Genomic DNA, 16,570 nt, shown 5'->3' on the forward strand with positions numbered 1-16,570 from the left:
GACGCCCACAGACCCCGCTGAATGCCATGGGGCTGGGAACACTGCAGCCAGCAAGGGTTGCAGGCTCCAGGCCATAGTTTTCAAGCTAGCTCAGCTGGTACGACCGAGGCCATTCTGCCCTGAGAGGAGAGGACTATGGTCATTCCTACCACTCAGCTCCGACCCAGACGCTTGCCGGCCAGCCATTGCCAAGCCCTTGTGAGAGTCTCTATCCCTCTTTCACAGGCTCAGGGCCGGGATGGCCCAGATCCCCAAAGGGCTTACGCTGCCTAACTTCCTTTGGAGTTCTGGGCAGAAGTGACTTGGCCAAGGACCCGCAGCTGGTATGTGGCAGAGGCAGGACTGAAATCCACATCCTTCCCATGCCCGCAGCAACTGGGCACCTATCTGAAGCCAGTGCTAAGTGCACAGGGCTGGATGGGGCGCGTCACCTCCAGGTTGCTGGCTCGCACCCCCTCCGGGCTAATAGCGAGCAAACAACCATCCAATATTGATGCCGTTCAGGGGCTTCCATGGACCAAGCCAGCTGCCCCGAGGCCAGCTGGTCGGGAGATTGTCCACCAGCACGGCTGGCTGCGCCTGGAGTAGCTGAGGCCTGAAGGAAACACGCTGCCCTCAGTGAAGGGGGTAGGGGAAAGCTGGCACTTGCTCTGCCCTGTGGGCGGGATCGTCCGTATGGATGGGGCATCACATCGGGGGTGCGGGGGGATCTTTCCCTGGCCCTGCATTCAGTGCTTTAGTTGCTGCTCTCAGGTGCTCCGCTGCAAACTCCCTTTAAGTCACGGCAGATCTCAGCCCCACTGGCCATGGCAAAGTCAAGCTGGCACAGATGGCAAGGACGAGGTACCAGGGGCATTTCCCACTGGATTAATCCCAGAACTGGATAAGCCACAACCTGGTTCTTTGTGGATTCCACTCCTCCCACCCTTGGGGAACCCCCGGGGCCAACGAAAGCGAGAAAAGAAAGTGGGCGCGGGTGCGGGGCAGAGGGGTCCAGTCTTGTGAACAGAACTTTATTGGCAGGGGGAACTCCAGAGTTATACAGAGAAGAGTTTACTGCTGTAGCATGCATGGGCTGTGTGGGTTCAAAGGAGAAAGGTCACAGGGGGGTACAGGTCACAAGAGAACTTGCATCGTACTGACCACTCGCTTGGCAGTGGGGTGTCTCCTTGAGGGCTGCATGCCTCGCACACCTTATTTACAGTGGTGGGTAGCAGGCGGCCCGGCTTCCCCTGGGGGCAGTAAGAGACGCCCGCCCCTCTCCGCGGAGCCCATCACAGCTGTCTTGCCACCCTCCACGTCGCCACGGTCCAGTCCCCTCCCCTCTTCCCCCAGGCCTGGTTCTGCTCCCTCGTCAAACTCCCCAGGGCGGGGATCCAGCCCCCCAGCCTCCCTTGGGAAAGCAGGAGCCTGGCTGGCGGGGCCCAGGATCCGCAGCGGGCCAGGGCAGAAGCCCTGCTGAGCAGTCTCCATCTTCCCAGAGCTTTGGCTGCCTTTTTAAGCTGGCCTGGGCAGCGTGTGGGCAGGATCCGTCCAGATGCAGGCTAACCGGGCTGGCAGCCCGGGCGTGGTACACGCCACACCCATGGGGCTGCAGCCCGGGCATGGTACACGCCGCACCCACGGGGCTGCAGCCGGTGCGTGGTACACGCCGCACCCACGGGGCTGCAGCTGGTGCGTGGTACACGCCGCACCCACGGGGCTGCAGCCGGTGCGTGGTACACACCACACCCATGGGGCTGCAGGCCCCTTTGGCTTGATTGTCACAAGAGCTCAGCTCCCATTCAGGCACCTAAAGGAAGTGGCTAAATTCGCACAAAGTGCCCAGCCCCCAGCAGCTCCCATTCGCCTGGCGCTCCAGCCCCAAGATGGTGCCAGGCGAGAGCTGTGCTTTGCCATCCCTGGTGGAGAAGGCCAAGTGTGTGTGGGTAGGGGGGCAGGCTGCAGGCCAGCTCTAGGGAGGGGGGCAGCTGCTCCCACATTACCTTCCCCAGCCCCGCGAGCACCTTTTGCTGCCTCTCCCAACTTCCCATCCAGCACCAAGGCGGTCACCACCTCCTTCAGGTGTCTTTCCTTGTCCTGGCCCCACACTGCCAGTCCTTCCCCTTCACTGGGGTGGGCAGAGGGTCCAGCCCCCAGGCAAAGCCTCTTCATTGGGGACCAGCAAGGCCGCCCCCAGCAGCAGGATCTGACCCTGGACCCAATGCTCCAGCTAACAGGCTCGGAGAGGTCAAGAACCCGGCTCCCGCCCCTAGCCCATACCCTGCGGCCCCAAGGGGGCTGGGGACCTCGTTTCAGTGGCTTTTGTGCTTGTGGCTGTACGTGCCGAAATGCAGCAGGGGAAGCCATCCCTGTCAGCTCTGTGGTCTGAGTGGGGTGCAGCGTACTTGGGGAGCAAGTGAATCCTCCCCCCACTCTCCCCATGGACTTTGCACCCCCAGAGAGGCTGGGAGAAGCAGCTGAGCATTGGGGCGACCATCTGAACCAGCCCCATGCCCCGCAATCTTCACCGGTCCCCACCTGCCTGGGGAGCTGCACCGGCTTAGCCGCCACCAGGAGCGAGTGTAGACGAGAGCTGGTCCCACACCCCCAGCTCTGAGCCTCCCACCAAGACCTTGGGGAAGATGAGAGCGGGAGGCGCCCCGCAAGCCGCAGCTCAGGCCCCGAGAGGCTGGCTGCGTGCCCGCGGGGGGCAGCGCCAGGCATGCATACAGACACGCCGACGCATGCCGGTGTTATGGCCCGCTCTCCGGGCTCGCAAGCTCCGCACCGCCTCCGGGATCGTGCCAGCAGCTAGGCTCCAATCTGTGCTTTGGGGGAGTGGGGGGGGGGCAGGAGCCAGACTTCCCGGAGAGCCCCTTCCCTGCCTGGCCGCAGGTGGGCAGAGGTAGGCCCTGGGAGGGGACCAGCAGGGGCAACACCCCACCCGCTGCCCTGCCCCAGCCAGAGACACTCCTGACCCCTGGCCCGAGAGACACCTCCGCGCTGGAGGGATTGTGCAATTTGTGACAGAGGAAAGGAAAGAAAAAGAAAGGCCACCTCCTCCCTCCCCCCACAATAAAATAAAAATGCAAACAGGCCAAGATCCCATCCTGGAAGTCCTGGTGGAATCCTGTGGAAGCCAGAGCAAGCCACACCCCCGGGGCCCCTTCCCGCCTGGTGGTCGGTAGAAAACCAGCCCCTGAACGGGTTTAAAACAACGACAGAAAAATTGTGCTTCCTATTGTTCCAGAGACATACGCCCCCCCAGCTCCCCCCCCAGCCTGGGGGACTCCACCATCCCTAAGGCTACGTTTGTGCCAATCCTCTGCCCCCCCGCGCGAAGGGCTCCTGCCGGAATCGGGCGGCGTGTGACCGACTGCATCAAGGCACGGGGGCGATGGAGCCGCGGGGGAGGCAGCCGGGAACCGTTTCGTCAGACAGTTCAGAGGGGCCTCGTGCGGGCTGCTTGGCCTTGCCCGGCAGCGCGTGCCCCGCCTGCCCCGGCCGAGTGAGCTGTGCCCCCCGCCCTGCCAGGGACCAGTGCCCGCCCTGCACTCGGGAGTGCACGAAACGGGCCGTGGGGAGAACAGCCCAGGGGAGGGCCGGGAGGCGGCTGGGGGGCAGTATCAGGAAATGCCGTAGGGAAGGAGGATGGGCGGTTCCGGGGAGCGCAGCGGTAACCCTGCTGCAGCGTCAGCCCAATGCCACCCGCTGGCGTGAGCCCGGCAGGGCTTCCCGGGGTGACGGGTAAAGTGCTGATCTCTCTGCAGCGCGGTAGCTGGACAGGCCATCGGGGAGCCAGGACAGATTGGCCCCAGCCAGGCGGAAAGGGAACATCCCCCCCACCCCACCCCCGGCCCCCTCTCTCTGCCGGTCCACCAGCGGAGCGCCCACGGGCACCACACCAGATCCCAGGCCTAGCTGGGCTGGCCGGGAAGCCAACAGGCCTGATTCACTGGAGGTCGCAGACCTTCCGGACCACGCAACAGAAGCCCTGTCCTGGGACAGACAGAGGGGGTCTTGCTCCCTGCCAGTGCAGGGCAGGGGGGGCGCCGCACCCAGTGCCATCCCTGCCAGCATGGGGCGGAAGGGGCGCTGCCCACCGCAAGCGTAGGAATGGGCCCAGCCCTTGCCAGGTGAGGCCAGAAGGGAAACCCAGGCCCTGTGCCCTCCCAGCAAGAGGCAGAGGGGGACTTTGGGCACTGGCAGGGACCTGGCAGTGTCAGACGGGGGGGACCAGAGGGGAACTCTGGCTTTGGCCCCTCCCAAAAGGAGAGCGGAGAGCTCTGAGATCCTGGGGAGGCCGCTCTGCGCCAGGGGTGTCAAGGAGCAAGTCACCCACTCATTAAAAGATCTCACACCCCCACCATTTACAGTACAAAAACGAGGAAGTGACGAGCCAGGTGGGGTGGGGGGAACCCCAGGTTCACTGGGGCCTTTTCCAGCCAGCTGCCTTCCATCCCCTCATGGCTGCTTTGTTATATCTAGGGTGATGATGAAATCCTCCTTGGAGGGGCCCCAATCCTGCCTAGGTCCCACCGAAAAGAAGGAGCGAGTGGGCAGGTAAGGGGAGAAGAGTCCAGTGAGGAAGCACCAGCTGCCAGAGCAAACGCGGAGACCCCGCCCCGGCCCCACAACCGGCTCCTCTCTGGCGCCCCCTACAGTCATTTGCTGGAGACACCTGGGTCTGAGGCGTGTCTCCCTGGATGGGAGCGAGGCTCCCTATGCTCCGCCCCCTCCACTGAAACCCCGCCCCCAAGAGGAGGCTATAAAACCAAACCACACCCTCTCCCCGGCCGGCTCCTATTTGACGGAGGGAGTCCGCTCGATGCTGTACTTGAGGAGGTGGCTGAGGTCCGTGAGGGTGTGCTGGCTGCCTAGCGTGGGGGCCCGCGGGGGCCCGGCGTGCCGGCTGTACACCCCTGGGTTCTCTGCGCTGTTGAACGTGTGGTTCCTCTTGAGGTGGGCGGCCGCCTTGCTGGCCGCGTTGTTGCTGTTGAAGTTCAGCTTGTCGGGGTTCCAGTGGCTGCCGTCGGCGTAGTCCCCGGCCTGCCCGCTCGGCGCCGACACCACCCGGCGCCGGTCCGGGCTGTCGTGCGGCGTGACGGGGAACTCGCCGCACGAGCTCCTGCCCAAGCCGGGCCGGTGGGAGGGGGGCGGCTGCTGCTGGGCCCTCGGCCCCTCGCCGTGCTCCCGGCCCCCGCTCACCGGCAGGTAGTGCATGTCCGTGGAGGAGTCGCTCGCCTCGTCCTCCAGCTCTTGGTCCATGAGCCTGGAGTGGCAGATGGGGATGACGCGCCCGGCCCGGAGGTGGTGGGGCACCTGGGCGCGGCTGGAGTGCAGGAGGATGACGGAGGAGCCCGCGCAGGGCGGCTCGCGGATGGAGGCGTTGATGAGATTGTGGCTCTGCTCCCAGCTGCAGTTCTTGAGGTTGCCGGGACAGCGCTTCTGCTGCAGGGGGGTCTGCTCGGGGGTGGGCAGCACCCCCGAGTCCAGGTCGTGCTGGCTGACCTTGATGAGCCCCTTGGGCCAGCCGTTCTGCATCAGCGGGGCCAGGAGGTTCTCGGGCTGGCCCCCGCGGGTGCGGCGCTCGCCCAGCCGGCTGACGCTCACCACCGACTCGCTGTGCGACAGGATGGTCTCCTTGTCCTTGCGGCGCGCCAGCTCCTTGCGGTCCCGGTGCCCGATGAACCAGCACACGCTGAAGCCGGAGATCACCGCCCCGATGACGAAGGCAGCCACGGAGGAGATCACCAGCAGATTCACGGAGACCAGCCCGTCTGGCTCCTCCACGAAGCTCTCGGTCACCAGCCCTAGGGGGAGGGAGGAGCGGGTGAGCGCATGGGGTCCGGGGCACAGGCCAGGACCAGGCTGCCTGGCACGTTGGCACTGTGCGCTTGCCCTGTGCTTCCAGCAATCAGAGAGTCCAAAGGGCCACACCAGGACCACAGTGCCAGCTGGGATCTGGCAATGTGAGCTTCCCCACAGCAGTGCCCTGCCCAGGCCAGTTGCTTGTCCTACCCCGTGAGTTCCCCCCCGGCAGTCCCGCACCGATGCCAGCTGGGAGGCCAGCCATGCAGGCTTCCCCACGGCAGCTCCCCTCAACCCCGGCCCCCCGCGCCAGCGAGCCCTTACCCTCACACTCCCCGAGGTGCGAGATGCTGCCTCCGGCGATGTCCTGTTCGAACACAGCCCTGCGGGACGGCCACAAGGAAGGAAGGGATCAGTCAGAGGGAGGAAATGGGCCAAGGCTGCCGCGCTCCCTGGGACCTGAGCATGACTGCTGCCCGGGGGCGGGATGCCATGATGAGGGGTCAGCTGCCAGCTCATTGCTGGCCATGTGCTTCCTGCCCCGGGAACCAAACGGGGCCTGGCTAGGGCCGCACTCGGGTGGGAGACAGCAAACCCGGAGCGCTAAGGGGCGGGCACGCTCCCATCTCAGCCAATACAGGGCACAGTGCTGGGGGCGGGGGCTGGGAATAGGAGGGAGGCTGGCTGAATAGGGGACACTTCACCCCTGAAGTCAGTGCAGACCCCAGGGTCGTGCCAGGGGGTGCTGGGGGCCCCGGGCTGGGCTGCTGGGGGCCCCATGGCAGCTGACACGTGGAACCGAGTCTGGTCATTACAGACCCCGGGGCATTCCTGCGCCAAGGCCAGATGCCAGCCCTGGCCCGATTCCTGCAGGGGAGGGAATTCCATCCTCCACCCCCCTAACCTCCCCCAGTGACGCCACATGGAAATGACACGACCCTTGGGGTGGGGGTGCTCAGCACGGGCTGGGCCGGGGAATGCAGCAGCAGACGGTCGGATGGGAGCAAAGGGCTCCCAGGGGAAGGGAGATGCTTGGTGGATGGTCCCCCATCTGTGTTCTGGGTCTCAATAGGCCCCACTGGCAAATCCCTCCCCTCTCCGTAATCTGGGGCTTGGTCCAGCCCTATGTCCGTGGAGCACCCCAGGAGGGAGCTACTCCCCAGTACACCCCGAGGAGCTGCTGGCCTCTGAGCATCTCTCCTTTATCCCCAGACGCCTAGCATGGGGCAGGGACACGGGGTCTCCGGCAGGGCGAGGGCTGAGATGCTGCATGAGGAAGAAGATCCCAGGATTCTTTTGGCAGCAGAAGTCTGGGCAAAACCTCTCACCTGGGCGCCGAATTCCTGCCCCGCCTGGTGGGGACCACATGCCGTTATCGTCTGACGGGGCTTGGGTGTGAGATGAGTTTGCTGGTTCTCAGCCCAGCTGTTAGGAGGGTCGCAGCATAAACCCCACCTGCGCAATCAGTGGTACCCCAGGCTGGCTGGCTCAGCAGAGAGGTCAAAGGCGCAGGGAGGTGGCCCCACCAGATCAGGGTGGAGGCAGAGTAGCAGGGCAGCGAGGCGGAGGCTCATCCCACAGCCTGGGTTGCCCCAGGTCTCCGGTCTTTAGGGCCGTTAACCCAGCACCACCTGCAGCAGCCAACTCCCATCCAGACGGCTCCCCACCCCCAGCCCTGGAGGGGTCCTCGCTGGCCAGTATTACCTGGTGTTGGTTTCCAGGAAGATGCAGGAGCCCTCGGGGGTCCAGCCGCAGTAAGGGTCCCGGCTCCCGAGGCAGTTCCTGAAACCCGGCAGGCAAGGGGGCTGGTTAGAGAAGTCCACGTCCTGGCACGGTGGATCGCGGGCGCCTAGTCCATAGTCAGGGTGGGACAGTTTACTGGGCCAAATCTATCCCTGGTGTAGGCCCCTTGGAGCCAGCAAGGTCACGTGGCAAAGAAATTGGCTCATGGGGTCTTTGAGAACCTGGATGCGACTCGTGAGAATGCTGCATCCGGGGCGGCAAAGAAGCCGTGTTGACTATTAAATAACGAAGGAACACAGGCTGGCATGTATGCAGGCAGCGTGGGCTGGTGGGTGGGGAGCTGGGCAGGGCCTCAGGACGCCTGGGTTCTCATCCCAGCTCTGCTACTGGGGGAGCCCGGGGCAAGTCACTTCCTCTGTTTCCCTTCCCATCTTTTGTGTTGTCTGTGAGCAGGGACCGTCTCTCGCTCTATGCACAGCGCCTGTCACAATGGGGCCACATACAAATAATGACCTCCGAGAAGCTCCATTACAAGAACATGAGGGTTACACTGTCCAGCACGCCCAAGGCAGGAAGCGGCCGCATTAATGCCCGCGTTACCTCAATCCAGTGCCCTAGTGCGTCTGCATTAGGGTCCCAGTTTTCATGGTCACGTGCTATTTTTAACATAAGGTCCCCTGCTTCATTCAGCTCTCGGTCGACTCTCAGCTCCAGGGGACGGAGGGCACGTCTGCTCAGGTGGGCAGCTGGCCTGTGGCCGAGCTGGAGCTGACGGCAGGGAAGGGGCCCAGAATGCCCCTGGAGACCCCCTCGAGCCCAGGAGCTGATGGACAAAGCGGTGGTTGTCCTGGAAAAATCACATGCTGCCCTCAGCTCAGTCCCTTCCCAGAAGCCAGAGCTTTAATTTGCCAGGAGCTTCCCGAAGGGGCCAGGTATTAAGCCAAGACGTTCTGAATAATTGTGTCTCGGGCTCTGATAATGAGGCTGGGGAATGTCGCAGGCGAGGACGTGGGCACCGGCCCTCGGGCCCCACCACGTGTGATGGATGGCATTACTTGCGGGGCAGCTTGGCTCCTACAAGAGGAACTCGCCCCTCACCCCCCAGAACCACAGTCATGGGACAGTGGGGACGAGAGACAGGGGTTTCAATGCAAAACCAGGGAGAGGGTTGTGTGTTGCGGGGGAAGGGTGCTCTACGGACCCCAAACCCCGCCCACAACCCCAAACCCCGCCCACTCACAACCCCCGAGCTGAGGACGAGAAACTCACTTCATGCAGCCCGAGTGCTGCTGGCATCGGGCAGTGGGCACCCTCACCACGCACGGGGGGAAGGCCAGCAGCAAGGACCCCGTGGCTTTGTCCAGCTCCATGCCCAAGAGCTTCCTTTCGTCCTCGTTGTCTCGGCCGCACCTGCAGACAGACCCAGGGGAAATCTCAGTCCGCCCAATGTCCCAGAGGAGAGCCTGCCCGCCCTGACCCTGGACTGCCACTGTGCGGGGTGGCCAGCGTGCAACTGGGACTGGTCCCCAGAAGGGCATGGGGCGGAGGGACCTTTGGCATCCTTCCCAACAGACAGAGAACAGAACCAAAGCCCCACGCTCCTCCCCACACCTCTGAGAAGGTGCCAAGTCAGGCAAGGAACCCGAGGTCCTTTTGTGCTGCAGGAGATGGGGAGGTCCCTCGATGGACCATGGGGCGGGATTCACTCTGCGTCACTGTCAGGGAGGCCTGACACCTGGGGACTGATCGCACCCTGCGTTGGGTGGACGTGGAGGGGCAGGGGCAGGCCTGTGCGGACACGGAACGTGAACTCAGAGTGCGTGTGGGAGCCACTGTGAATCTGACGCCCCCTCACGGAAGCCAACTTCTGCACCAGGGCCTGAGAATTACATGGGAGACCGTGACAGAGACCTGCCCAGGCAGGTCTAGTACCCGCGTCGCACCATCGTCTCACTTGTTCGCCATGGGAGGGTGGGGGGGTCATGCAGGGTCTCTGCCGCAAGCTAAGAACTAGCTGATTGTCATGGTCAGGGCGAGATGTTTGGAAAGGAAGTCGTTGGAGAGAGACGTAACACAGAGGAGATTGGCTTTGAAGTGAAGCTCGTCCCCAGTGGCGAAGTGGCGGACTGAATCAGCCGCCCTGAGTTTGCCGTTTAAGCTGCAGGCCTGAGGATTTACAAAGACCCAAGTACCCCAAGAAAATAGGTGACCCCCCTGGGCCAAGAGACAAGAGTCTGTAACTGCAGGAGAAGAGAGGGCCCAAGATTTTATCCATTATGGAGGAGACACGCTAGCTCCAGGTGGATCCCAGCTTTCTGGACTGGACAAGTGCTGCACGGACTCACCATTTGGGTGAGAAATACCTTGTTAGACAGGAAAGCAGCTTGTTAATAAGTATAGGCTCTAGACTGGGTTGTACCTGTAACCTTACGTTTCCAAATCCTTGTACTTGCTGCTCTTTGAGTCTCTGTCTCAAGCTCTGTGAAATACACTTCACTTTGGGTTTGCTACAGACACGTCCACATGCCTCATGCTAAGGAGAGGGCAGAACCACGATGAACCCAGTACCCTGGGGTGCGCTGCGGGTGTCCAGACGCAAGGGACTGGGCACTCCCGTGCCACAAGAGTAGAAGCTGGGGAGTGTAACTCTGGATAGTTGGGGAGAGTTTCCCCAAGTGGGCACAAACAACACTCCCTGCTGCTGTGAGAAAGCCGTAGGGACTCACCTTAGTATCACAGAGACTCGGATCCATCCGTCCAGGTGCTTACACCATGCCCGCCCCCATGGCATTTCCTGTTCTCTGACTGACATTTCTGTGTCCCCAAAGCCCACTGCATGTTCCCCAAACCCCCTCCATCCTGTTTAACTTCATTCCCAGCCCCTGGGTGCCACTGTTCCGAAAGCGCTAGCCGCCTACCTGCCGGGGTGGTAGGTCTCGAACTCCTCCAGGAGCAGGCTCTGGCTCCCGGCGCTGATGGCTGAGCGGCTGGCACTGATGTTGGGCTTGATCAGGAACTTGAGGATGGTGCCAGTGTTGGAGCCCAGGAAGACCACGGTGCAATTGCCCCAGGGCCCCGCCGCAGTGTCCACCACAATTTTACGGAGCTGATACCTGCAGAGTGTGGGGTGGAAGTGGGGTCGCTCGTTATTGTTCATGATGGCTGAGGTTCAGGAGAAGCCCCAGAGAAGAGGTGATGCCATCAGATGTGGGGGAGTGAGGCAGGAGGAAGGGGAGATGGGATAGTGTCCCGGGGTTAACACACCTAGCGTGGATCGGACTCTCTGTAGCTAGAAAAGAACTGCAGAGTTACCACTTACGGCCCTCCTGCTAGTGTGTATGGGAAATCTACGTCCCCACCCAAACCCAACCCACATCGCAACCAGAATCCACCCAGATCCCCATGAGAACCCAACCCAGATCCCAAACTGAACTTGATCCAGATCCCAACCAGAACCCAACCCACATCCCAACCAGAACCCACCCACATCCCCATCAGAACCCACCCACATCCCAAACTGAACTTCATCCAGATCCTAAGCAGAACCCAACCCAGATCCCCATCAGAACCCACCCAGATCCCCATCAGAACCCACCCAGATCCCAAACTGAACCTGAAGAAACAACAGTCCAAGAAGGTATACACACATGTACACACCCCCACAAACCTACACACCCCCCCCCGGCATCCATACAGACTCCAGAAGCCCATGTACCATACATCCAGAGCAGAAATGCACAGATTCTACTTGCATTCTGGACACAATCCCTCTCCACACAGGGACATCCCTGCTTCCACATGTTCACACACTTGCACATCACGTGTGGGCACAGACACCCCTGCACCACTTCAGTGGTTTCCTTGCTATGCAACATACACCCACACAGCTCCAGACAGACAGACCCATGAACCCATAGACAGACAGACCCCCGAGAAAGGCCCCCCAGAGGCCGAGCCAAGGCCAGGCAGAGGAGAGGAAGAGATTTTGGTGGGTATCGCAACCTTTACAGAAAGCTGCAGCTAAACAAGAGCTCCTTGTCCCTACCCACCCCCACACCCCCCCAAAAGGGTCAATTAGAATAAGTTTTCTGTTGTCTCATTACAGCTGTAATTATCAGCACCAATGAACTCTGGCTGTTTTGCATTTTCAGTGCTGGTACCATGGGGTGAGGATTGGGAAGCACTGCGCTCCCCACCCCCTCCTGCTCCCTCCCGCCAGCGCGCCATCAGGGCCCGGCTGGCGACCGCATGCCCCCCTGGCAGGTGCACTGGTCCCTGTCCCCGTCCTCCCAGCTTCCCGCATATGCACCCCCCCCACGTGCGGTGCACGCTCCCCACCCCACCCCGCCGCCTTTCCCCTCTCAACGCCTCGAATCCCAGCGAGTGATGCATCTGCCCATCAACAGGAGCCCCCAGAGCCTCTGGATGGGAGCTTCTGGCTTGAGAGCCAGGGAGTGATGCTTGATTAATTCCACATAAAACAGCAATTAAGGCAGATTTAATTAGAATGAGGCAATCTCGGCAGCAAAGTTGAGAAGATTTATCAAGCCGCTTGGTGCCCTCAGTCCTCGCACAGGCACATGTGGCGCACACCCCCACAAGTGCACATGTAACACCCACCCCCGCACAAAGGCACATTTACACACCGGTACACACATTCGCAAGAGCATGCATGGACTCACAAGTGCATGCGTACACCCATGTGCGTACAAGCGTACATGCCCCCACACTCACAACTGCACACGTGCCCACAAGCGCGCACGCCCACACACAGCTGTAGACATATACTCACAAGCGCACACGCGCACACGCAAGTGTGGGCACACGCACAAGTCCACATGTATGCACACACGTCCACGCTCAAAAGTGCCCACACGCACACGCACCCCCCCCTCAGAAGGGCCCGTGTGCACATGCACACCCAGCTGCATGCATTCACACACATGCACACACGTACACACTCGCAAGTGCACACGTGCACACACACCTGTGCACACACCCTTCGTATCGTTTATCTCCTTCTAAGGAAAATCATAGAAGATCAGGGTTGGAAGGGACCTCAGGAGGTATCTAGTCCAACCCGCTGCTCAAAGCAGGACCAATCCCCAATTAAATCATCCCAGCCAGGGCTTTGTCAAGCCGGGCCTTAAAAACCTCTAAGGAAGGAGATTCCACCACCTCCCTAGGGAACCCATTCCAGGGCTTCACCGCCCTCCTAGTGACAGACTGTTTCCTAATAGCCGACCTAGACCTCCCCCACTGCAACTTGAGACCATTGCTCCTTGTTCTGCCACCCACCACCACTGAGAACAGCCGAGCTCCATCCTCTTTGGAACCCCCCGTCAGGTAGCTGAAGGCTGCTATCAAATCCCCCCTCGCTCTTCTCTTCCGCTGACTAAATAACCCCAGTTCCCTCAGCCTCTCCTCGTAAGTCATGTGCCCCAGCCCCCTGATCATTTTCGTTGCCCTCCGCTGGACTCTCCAATTTGTCCACATCCCTTCTGTAGTGGGGGGCCCAAAACTGGACACAGTACTCCAGACGAGGCCTCACCAATGTCGAATAGAGGGGGACGATCACGTCCCTCGATCTGCTGGCAATGCTCCTACTAATGCAGCCCAGTATGCCACTGGCCTTCTTGGCAACAAGGGCACACTGCAAACTCATAACCAGCTTCTCGTCCACTGTAACCCCCAGGTCCTCTTCTGCAGAACTGCCTCTTAGCCAGTCGGTCCCCAGCCTGTAGCAGTTCATGGGATTCTTCTGTCCGAAGAGCAGGACTCTGCACTTGTCCTTGTAGAACCTCATCAGATTTCTTTTGGCCCAATCCTCCAATTTGTCTAGGTCACTCTGGACCCTATCCCTCCCCTCCAGCGTATCTACCTCTCCCTGCAGCTTAGTGGCATCCGCGAACTTGCTGAGGGTGCAATCCATCCCATCCTCCAGATCATTAATGAAGATGTTGAACACAACCGGCCCCAGGACCAACCTAAATCTGCTCCAGGCAGCTGAGACAGGGGAACGAAGGGGGAATCCAGTCCTGCCTAACACTCACTGCACCCTCCCTAAACACCCGTCCGGCCACACCTATTGGCTCTTTGCTCCTGGCTGGGAGCACCCAGGCCAGGCCTCCAGGGAGCCAGCGGCTCGAGGCGTGTGTTGCTCCTTGGCTTCCCCCCTGTTCCTGCGGGGTGGGGTGTGTGTGTGGCCTGGGCCCCCCGGGTGCCAGGGAGGGGGAAGCACGGCTGAGCGGGCGGGTTTCTCACCGAGTCATGCTGCGAATGATCCACGGGGCGTGGCCCAGGGAAGGCACCGACTCGTCCATCAGGGGATGCGTCTTCACGAAGTTGAGGATCTCGTCCGGGAAGGAGCTGGAGGAGTTATAGCGCATCCCGGGGGCTGCGCAGCACCCGGGCCTGGGGGCAGAGGGGGAGGCAAGGGCTGAGCGGCACATATCCCCCACTTCCTCTCGCCCGCAAACCTTGACCCCTCCCACCCCTGTGTGTCCCTCCCGGAGGGTGCAGCTGCTAGGAGTGGCCCGGGGGAGCAGGAAGCCGGGGCAGGGGGGCGACCAACGGATCATGAATGGATCGTTCCCTCTGTCGCCCCCCTAACCTCCATGCAGGGGCTGGTCCCGAACCCTCCATCTGACTGCATGGGCCACAGGTGACTCTTGAGTTAGAACTGGAGGTGGGGGCAGTGAGGGGGACACTCTAAGACTCAGGGCCCATGGTGGGGGATGGGGTGGGAACCCAGGACCTGGGCGGGGAGGGGTGACATCTCAGGACCCAGGGTCAGGGAGAGGATGGACACCCCAGGACATGGGGACCAGGGTGGGGGAAGGACACTCCAGGACAGAGGATGGGGAAGGGGAGGGACAACCCAGGACACAAGGACCAAGGTGGGCAAGTGGAAGGACCCCCAGGACGCAGGGGAGGAGAGGGACCCCCAGGACACAGGGTGGGAGAGGGTTGATAATTGGCCATGCTCTCTGCATGGGCATCGCTCCACATTCCCGCTCTCTGCTGGGCCAGCGCTCCTGGTCTGCCCACACAAAGCCTGGGTGCTCTGCCCCGGCAGCCAGCCCGCTGCGGGGTCCTGGCGATACACACGGGCCGTTGCCCAGGGTGCGTGCCATCCACTCACCGCGGCTTCGGCACCATCTCTTCTGGCACGGGAGTCCAGATGGACTCGGGGGATTTCTGCTCCCGGAAGCGCCCCTCAAAGACAGATGCCACCTGTGCCATGTCGAAGGCGCAGACCGCTGAGCCAGGGATGCTGCAGAGACACAAGGGCCATGAGAGCCATGTCGCCGGCCCAGCCTCCCAGCACCCACTCCCACACTCCTCCTGCACAGCACGGGACCCCCCTGCAAAGGTCACAGAGGACATTATGGGCCTGGGCTGAGCAGCTCGCTAAGGACTTGGGTGAATATTTTTGGGTGTCCCAACGGTTCTTGTCTGGGGCTGGGGCTGAATTCTGCTTTGACTCTGCGCTGATCCTTTGTCGGGTTCTGTTTGGGATCTAGTACTGCTTGGGATCTGGTTTGGTGTCTAGGCCCAGCTCTGTTTGGGATCCATTTGGGGTTGGGTTCTGTTTGGGATCTAGTTTGGTGTCTGGGCTTGATTCCGTTCAGATTTGGTTTGGCTTCTGAGTCTGGTTTTGCGTGAGATCTGCTTACGGATCTGAGCCAGGTTCTGTTTGGGATCTAGTTTCGGTTGAGCTATGGATGGGATTTGTCTTGATGTAGATTTGTTTGGAATCCTGTCTGAAGCCTGGGCTGGGTTCTGTTTGGGATCCAGTCTGGGCTGGGTTCCGTTTGGGATCCAGTCTGGAGCCTGGGCTGGGTTCTGTTTGGGATCCAGTCTGGGCCAGGTTCCGTCTGGGATTCAGTCTGGAGCCTGGGCTGGGTTCTGTTTGGGATCCAGTCTGGGCTGGGTTCTGTTTGGGATCCAGTCTGGGCCAGGTTCCGTGGGATCCAGTCTGGAGCCTGGGCTGGGTTCTGTTTGGGATCCAGTCTGGGCCAGGTTCCATCTGGGATCCAGTCTGGAGCCTGGGCTGGGTTCTGTCTGGGATCCAGATCCAGCCCGGGCCAGGTTCTCCGCACAGCAATCTGAAAGCAGCTACTTGGCTTCCAGTCACACAAAGCTGTGTCAGACCCACACCGCAGCATCCTCACACCTCGGGGGACCCCTGGCCTGCCCCGTCCGTGCCTGGCACGTTAACCAATGTGGCGGCAGGAGATGGGGAGGTCTCTGCAGCTGGCATGGCTCAGGGTACTAACACACACAGCTCTGCTGCCATCCCGGAGGGGGCCGAGCTGCCTGCCCCTCTTGGTGGCTACTGCCAAGGCTCGGGGTGGGGGGCGGGGAAGGGATAGACTGCGTGGCTCAGACAGGGGAGGGAGGCCTTCAGAGCAGCCAAAAGACAGAGAAAAAAACCCATTCTCTACCCACTGCCCACCCTGGGCGGCTCTCGCCATGGCAGACTTGTTACCAAAGCTACCGCCAGACCCGAAGAGCCGGGACCCCCCACTGCACAATCAGCCCTCACCCCCTAGCCCTGGGCTCAACAGGCAGCGCATACCAATCGCCCGCAGCAGTCAGGGATGTTCCTGGGCCTGTGACGGGAGATGCCCTGGCCTCCCCGGAGAAGGGGCACGTCTGGATTTTTCTCCCCCGCCACCCCCCGCAGGTTTGCACATAATCCCAGCCATGGAATGGACCCTCGCGGGTGAAACTGACGTCCCCGTGGGTTCCCATGGTGCCACGCGGCAGGAGGACCCCAGTGGGCTTGGCTAGGGAGCGGATAGGATTTCTATCCAGAGGAGGTAGCACCCACCGGCAGCCCCTCTATCAGCTGCCCCCCGTTCCCCTCCCGCCAGTGCCTCCCGCACGCTGGCGGGCCCTGCCGAACAGTGCCGCCCCCTCCCTCCTGCCCGCCGCAATCAGCGGTTTCACGGCAGGCAGGAGGCTCGGGGCGGGGGGGAGCGAGGATGCAGTGTGCTGAGGGGAGAGGGTGGAATTGGGCAGGAAG

General features: G+C 61.6%; 1 protein-coding gene across 1 annotated transcript in view; it reads right to left on the reverse strand.

Moving 5' to 3' along the window:
• Positions 1-992: 992 nt before the first annotated feature.
• SEMA6B (semaphorin 6B) overlaps positions 993-16,570 on the reverse strand; it is a 92,532-nt gene continuing 76,954 nt past the window's right edge. The window contains exons 11-17 of the mRNA XM_077841934.1: positions 14,681-14,812; positions 13,801-13,950; positions 10,455-10,649; positions 8,806-8,946; positions 7,498-7,575; positions 6,118-6,176; positions 993-5,795 (exon numbers count right to left, since the gene is read on the reverse strand). Of these exons, the coding sequence (XP_077698060.1) occupies positions 4,786-5,795; positions 6,118-6,176; positions 7,498-7,575; positions 8,806-8,946; positions 10,455-10,649; positions 13,801-13,950; positions 14,681-14,812 (1,765 nt within the window). The 3' untranslated portion in view covers positions 993-4,785. The remainder of the gene's footprint in view (positions 5,796-6,117; positions 6,177-7,497; positions 7,576-8,805; positions 8,947-10,454; positions 10,650-13,800; positions 13,951-14,680; positions 14,813-16,570) is intronic.

Source organism: Eretmochelys imbricata, chromosome 25 (assembly GCF_965152235.1).
Source record: "Eretmochelys imbricata isolate rEreImb1 chromosome 25, rEreImb1.hap1, whole genome shotgun sequence".
Lineage (NCBI taxonomy): Eukaryota > Metazoa > Chordata > Testudines > Cheloniidae > Eretmochelys > Eretmochelys imbricata.